Raw genomic sequence first — 6,698 nt, 5'->3', positions numbered from 1 at the left:
CAGCAAGGTAAGTTCCTTCCCAGAAGTGAACTTTAATACAACTCTTCCTTTTCCAACAACTTCTGTAGCGGAGGCATTCCCCATATAAAGCTTTTCACCACTTGAATTTGGTTCATAGGTAGAGAACAAGTTTTTGTCCCCACAAATATGCCTCGTTACTCCGGTGTAAATCCACCAATCATTTGTATCACATACCATGTTGGTTTCTGAAACAACACCAACCAACATATCTCCTTCAGTCACATTGGCTTCGTTGATCTTGCGATTGTTGGTGTTTGAATTGGTAGATTTCATATCCTTTCGGAAACGACAATCTTGTGCCCTATGCCCCGGTTTTCCGCACACCCAGCATGCTCCTTTGATTTTTTTGAATTCTTTTTAGCATTCTTCTCCTTGTTTTTCTGGAAATGCTTTGGCCTTGGATTGCTAGCCTCAACGAAGTTGGCCTTGGCTTCCATGGAAGACGCATCAGCTTTGTCGCCTTTCCTATGATCCTCTTCGACCCTTAGCCTGAGAATTAAATCTTCCAGAGACATCTCCCTGCGCTTATGCTTCAAATAGATTTTAAAATCATTCCAAGATGAAGGCAGTTTTTCAATGATTGCCCCAACTTGGAAGTGTTCATTAATAGAGCATCCTTCAGCATGTAAATCATGGATTAAGCGTTGGAGTTCTTCAACTTGGCCCATGACAGGTTTGGAATCCACCATGTTGAATTTCAGAAATTTACCAATGATAAACTTCTTTGATCCAGCATCTTCAGTGATATATTTCTTGGTCAGTGAATCCCAAAGGTCCTTGGCAGTCTTGCATGATGAATATACATCATACAGACAATCGTCTAGCCCATTCAAAATATAGTTTCTACAAAGAAACTCAGAGTGAGTCCAAGCGTCTATTGCAGACAACATGTCCTTATCCGCTGGTAGTTCAGTCACCACAGGAGCCTCCTCCTTCACAACATGGGCTAGGTTCATTGTGGTCAGAAAGAATAACATCTTTTGTTGCCATCTTTTGAAGTCCACACCTTTGAATTTCTCTGGTTTCTCAGGGAGAGGATTCTTAACGCCTGTTGCATTCACTAATGTTTGATCCATCACAACAATTCTGTCTTTAGATTGTTGGAACAAACAATCAGAATACAACTTTATTGATAACAAATTATAATATACAAATGAAATAACTATAATCCAATATTGTATTACAACCAATTCGTATTGAAATATTGTAAAATAAAAGAGACAAGAAAGTAGAAAAACTGACTTGATCGAAAAGATAGAGGCCTGCAGATTTGCAGTGTCCTAAAGACAGAATTGCGCCCCTACTCCATGCTTGTAGTTCAACGGGCGTCCGTCCCCCAAGATCCAACTATCTATAATTCAAAGTTCCAGCACCGGAACTTTGAATTCTGGCGAACCTTTGAATGCTTTCTCTTCCAAATGATATGTATCTTATATGCAGTAGATGTATATTATTATATATTCTTTTTTCGTGTCTGACCTCTTTGCTATTATATAAGATATTAGGCATCCCTTCCCAACAGGTATTAGGAAGTTAAGAAACTGCCCGCATAATCCAAATTCAAATTGAAGAGATAAGTATGAAAATTTGAATTTGGCTTATCCAAATACCTGTTCGGTCTTATACCAACAGACCTATATAAAATATTATTCGCACCAAATTACTATTAATATGAAGATTATAATATCAAGTATCTTGACAATATATACACTAACGATATATATATGTGACAATTTGCATACAAACTCCAACATTTTTGAAATTTTACAGTTGGATATGCTGGCTTAAGATTATAATGAAACTTCCTGAACCACCTAAAAAATATTATATTGCAGACAGCGAAATTTTGATGAAATAAATGTTCACCAACAAATTAAATTTTGACTCACTAAGGCTTATGTTGCGCACACCTTGGGTCTTGCCAAATGGCTTGCATTGCATGTGAATCATCAAAGGCGAACGGGTCATCAAGAGTGACATACGTCGACATTTGAGACCTCACTCAAACAAATCAAATCAAGTAAAAAAAGAGCAAATTAACCCTAATTGATCAAATCCCTCAATTATGGTTTAATTTCTTAAGCTACTAATTCTGATTTTAATGACTAAAGTAAATGAATTAGTCTAAATTAAAGATGTTGGTTTAATTAAAAGCTAAATTAAATAATTAGCTCAAAGTAAATCAAATCAGAAAATCAATCTCGCAAATTATGGGATTCAGATTGGGGATTCTAAACTAACACTCAATTGCTTGCCTATAAACATCGGACTCATTTTCAAGAAAGAGGAGATGGGAGAGAAGCAAAGGAAGTTCAAGCCCTTGGAGAATGAGAAAGCTCTCTAGCTAAACTAAGCATTGGTGTTCTTCGAGAATCAACAAACACAACAAATACATGTGCGAATTCATCCACACTAAAATTGAAGCTACCACGTGAAACCCTCATGGTCCCGTTTTGTTCAAAATCAAGCCCTGATGGCCCTTCAAGAAACCTCAAGTCCAATTCAAGATCAAGTGTGCATCACCCTTGAATCAACACAAATACTGGAGATCAAATCAGAAGAATATGCTTGTAAAAGGATACCCATTGAGATTGTAACCCTAATTTCATCATGTTATTCTGCTATTCGTTACAGAAATTTTCGTGTTACGTATATATTATATGTTGATGTACAATAGAACTCTAGCTTCTAAACGAAGATAAGAAAATAATTATGGAATTCATAATTTTTTTGAAAAATCAAGGGAATGTTTGAAAATGCTTGTAACAAAAGCCAAAAGAACTAACGAAAAGCATAATATAGCAGTGTTTGCCCATAAATAGTCCAAAATTCTTATTTTCAGAGAAGCGTCCAAACAAAGTATTTTGTTATATATTTCTTTTCATGTTCCTTTTCCATTCTCCTTTTTTTTCTTGGCAGTAAGAGGCTGCTCAGTAATATTAGTTAAACTAGAGTAGAAGAGACACATTAATTATAAAAGTGGTGATCAATATTATTACATCATTAATTGGATGACCTAGAAATTCTCCAAAAAGTGCATATAATATTACTTCTTAAACCCTAATAAAACCATCGCCTAATTTAGCAGCTAGTTTTTTTTTATATATTTCATGCAGATGTTACTGCGCGTGGAGAATTATTCCATCAGAAGTCCCGTCAAGTTTGTTAAGTAACCCTCCTCTGATAAGCATGGACGGAGGGAAGTAAGGCCTAGTGGGGCACATGCCCCCTCTCATCCTTTTTTTTTCATTACAAATTATTCAATTAATCATTTTTTTTTTTTTTTGCTTTGCAGATTATTCAATTAATCATATTAAAATAGTGAAAATCCTCTTTTAGTTTTTAAATGCCCCTCTGTCTTGTATATTTTTCTCACGTACTAATATCTAAATCTTGTTGAGTTGCATGTATTTGGTGTTGGAAAATTAGTTATTAGTTTATTTTTGTTTATGGTTTTCTTGTGGGACAAGGATATTAGAATTTTCTATATCCTTTAAGGGTTAGGATTTAGGGTTGATTAGAGTTTTCTATATCCTTTAAGGATTAGGATTTTGCTTTAGTTTTCACGTACTAATATCTTGTATATTTTTCTCACGTACTAATATCTAAACCTTGTTGAGTTGCATGTATTTAGTTAATTAGTGCAAATGAGCATTAAATTGTCAACAATTAAAGACAAAATTAGATAATAGAGTAATAAAATTAGGCATTTTGTAATTATTTTTTTTTCAGCATTTGTAAAAGAACTAGCTTTATTTGTCCAAAAAAGGAGCTCAAATTTTTTAAGGTGCCCCCTCTTAGTTTAATTTCTGGCTTCGTCCCTGCTGATAAGAAAACTACATCGTAGAATTTGATACTGCGTGACAAGCTGAGTGACAAGTCCCCGTCAAGTTATAATCTGACTAGTGTTCGTTCACGTCATAAAGTCCACCATTGATTCTTACATTAATTTTTCCAAACTAGTCCAAGCATCTTCGGATTCAAAACCGATATTTTGATGGAGGACCACCAATAATTCACTGCATTCATTACCACAATATTGACCGAAATGTTCATTGATATTCATCGATCCAGTGGCTACTGATGGCGCCGTTGCTTCATCAAATCCCATCAGGCTTGATAATTGTTGATCAGATATTGGAACCTGAAAATTAGGACCATAATCTTGGCCGTTCATATTAAGACCATGGTCATGAACATGATGATGATCCAGGCCGTTTATATCATTGGTTAGGGCAGCGGATCTTGACGATGACTTTGACATGGATATTAGGCTTTCCCATGCGGATGCTTCTAGTATGTCAAGGCACTGTGGAACTAGTGGTGGAGCAAGCTGATGATAATCATCGAAAAACGACACCGCCGGCGCAGATTCATGCATACGTAGTTTGGATTCTTTGACGAACCTGGCCTCGGCTTGAAGCCTGGCACTTTCCCACTGAGCAATGTGGCTGAGATTTGACAACTTTTTGGGGTCGCCATTTGCAGAGGCAAGAATGGCAGCCTTGGACTTGTGGGTTACAGGGTCAAATCCTATCTTGGCCAACCTTTTCTTCAGATTTGCGTTCCAGTAGTTCTTGATCTCATTGTCTGTTCTCTTTGGTAAGTGTGCAGCTATGGCCGACCACCTACAGATTACACAAGGATATTTATGTATTTACCATTAGCTCACATGGAAGTATAATAGTATAAGAGTGAAATTATTCGGACATATAAAACTGACATACTTGCTCACACTCTCTAATACAATAGAGACACCTCACATACAATGAAAAGACATACTTCCATTGGAGAATGCGGTTTTGTGTGTTTTAATGATATCACGAAAGTCAAATGACCAAAACAAAAACAAAACCAACAAATTAAGTACCACAACAACATGCATGCATTCCCTAAATATTAGTAATGTCTTTTACCTGTTGCCAAGAAGTGCATGGAGTTGAATGATGGTTTGGTCTTCGTGCAAACTGAAATTTCCCCTCTTAATATCAGGTCTGAGGTAGTTTCTCCACCTTAGCCTACAGCTCTTCCCGCATCTTTTTAGACCTGTATGCATATAAACAGAAGGCCAAGTTAATTAGGGTTAGTTATAATCAGCATATTAACTACATGAAAGAAGAGGAAGATAGCAAATTAGAACTTAAGCCTTTACAGACCGTACAAACACAATAACCACAATCCCTAAACCTAACCCATAAGAACGTACCAGCTTTCTGGGGCAAGGAACGCCAGCTTCCATGGCCGTGTAGTTGAATGTAAGCTAAAAGCCTTTTGTCCTCTTCAGGGGTCCATGAACCTTTCTTTATGCCTGACGCCGGTGGATAGCCGCTAGACTTTCCCATCTCTCTATCTTGACGGATTAAGTATTTATATCTTGGTGGAAATGGCGATGCTAATTAAAACAGAAAGGCAATGAGTGCCTAGTTAGCTAGCTGAGTTGTTACTTAAGTTGTTTGGACTTAAAAAGTGAAAGCATGCGCCTTAATGCCTCTAATGACAAGATCGATGAGGAGTAGTTTGTAGCTAGAGACTAGAGTGGTAGCAGCCAGCAACTAGATTTCCTTTTCTGTAAGATTTTGTGTTGGGATTTTTGCTACGACCTAGAACCCCCACAATGCGTCACTATTTATATCGGGCACAAATGGATTTTTATTTTTATTTTTTTGAAGCTTTTTTGTCAAAATGGTCCTTGAAATTTGTATAACTCCTTACTTTGGTCCCTGAGATATGAAATCAATAGAAGTAGTCCCTAAGTTTATCAACCATCAATCATTTTGGTCATTCCATGAAAAATCTTCATTAAATAAGGCTAAAATGACAAAAATACTCTCAATTTTTGTCAAATCATTTGGTCCATTGTTCATTAAATTGAGGGTATTTTTGTCATTTTGCTTCTTATTTAACATAATTTTTCATGGAATAACCAAAATAATTAATAGTAGACAAACTCATGGACTACTTCTATTGGTTTCAAATCTCAAATACTAAAATGATGAGTTATGCAAATCTCAGAAATCATTTTGGCTAAAAACCTTTTTTTTAGGGAGTTTTAACGAAAAGCCTACGGTACTGTTCACTTTAACGAAAAACCACATTTTTATACTAAAAAATCAAACCTGGTACTATTCACTTTACCCTTTATTTTGTCCTTATCATTAAAACTCAAAATTTTCAAGCCCTTTTCATTAGTTTTCCTATTTTTTTATTTAACACCAACATGAAGTTCATGATCCATTGCTATATTTACCATGCAGAGTTAGAGCCGTTATGATTGTTTATAAGCATTATACACATGCAGTTCAAGAAGTAAAAATTTGTGTCCCGCTTCCAGCTAGACATCATATCAGACCGTTTATTACCCTTAAAGTTTCTTTTCCCATATTTTCAGGGGTTAAAGTTTATATATATATATGTGTGTGTGTATCTCTCTCTCTCTCCCTACTAATATGATGACATATAACATATACATTTTCTTTTTAAGATCGATCCTTTTAGGGTTGGGAATATAGATGTGAATTTGGTCTTTTTAGGGTGCACGAAATGTGACCTCGTTAAAACTTTAATGGAGCTTTCAACTCATACGAAGAAAAAAGAGTATCAGACACAAGCATTACAAAGTATATTATTAATTATCAGCCAAACAAGGGATCACCAATTACATCATGTCAAACCAAAAC

General features: G+C 35.8%; 1 protein-coding gene across 1 annotated transcript; it reads right to left on the bottom strand.

The window, feature by feature from the left end:
• Positions 1-3,705: 3,705 nt before the first annotated feature.
• On the bottom strand, positions 3,706-5,618 carry LOC103455370 (transcription factor MYB106-like). Its single transcript, XM_008394953.4, has 3 exons — positions 5,228-5,618; positions 4,938-5,067; positions 3,706-4,649 (listed from the first exon to the last, which is right to left on the bottom strand). Exons 1-3 carry the CDS (start codon positions 5,361-5,363, stop codon positions 3,962-3,964), a joined length of 954 nt encoding a protein of 317 aa, XP_008393175.1. The 5' UTR covers positions 5,364-5,618; the 3' UTR covers positions 3,706-3,961.
• Positions 5,619-6,698: the final 1,080 nt, after the last annotated feature.

This window comes from Malus domestica, chromosome 14 (assembly GCF_042453785.1).
Source record: "Malus domestica chromosome 14, GDT2T_hap1".
In the NCBI taxonomy this organism is placed as follows: domain Eukaryota; kingdom Viridiplantae; phylum Streptophyta; class Magnoliopsida; order Rosales; family Rosaceae; genus Malus; species Malus domestica.
The sequence above is the reverse complement of the archived record's forward strand: the minus strand, read 5'-3'. Positions and strand labels throughout refer to the sequence as shown.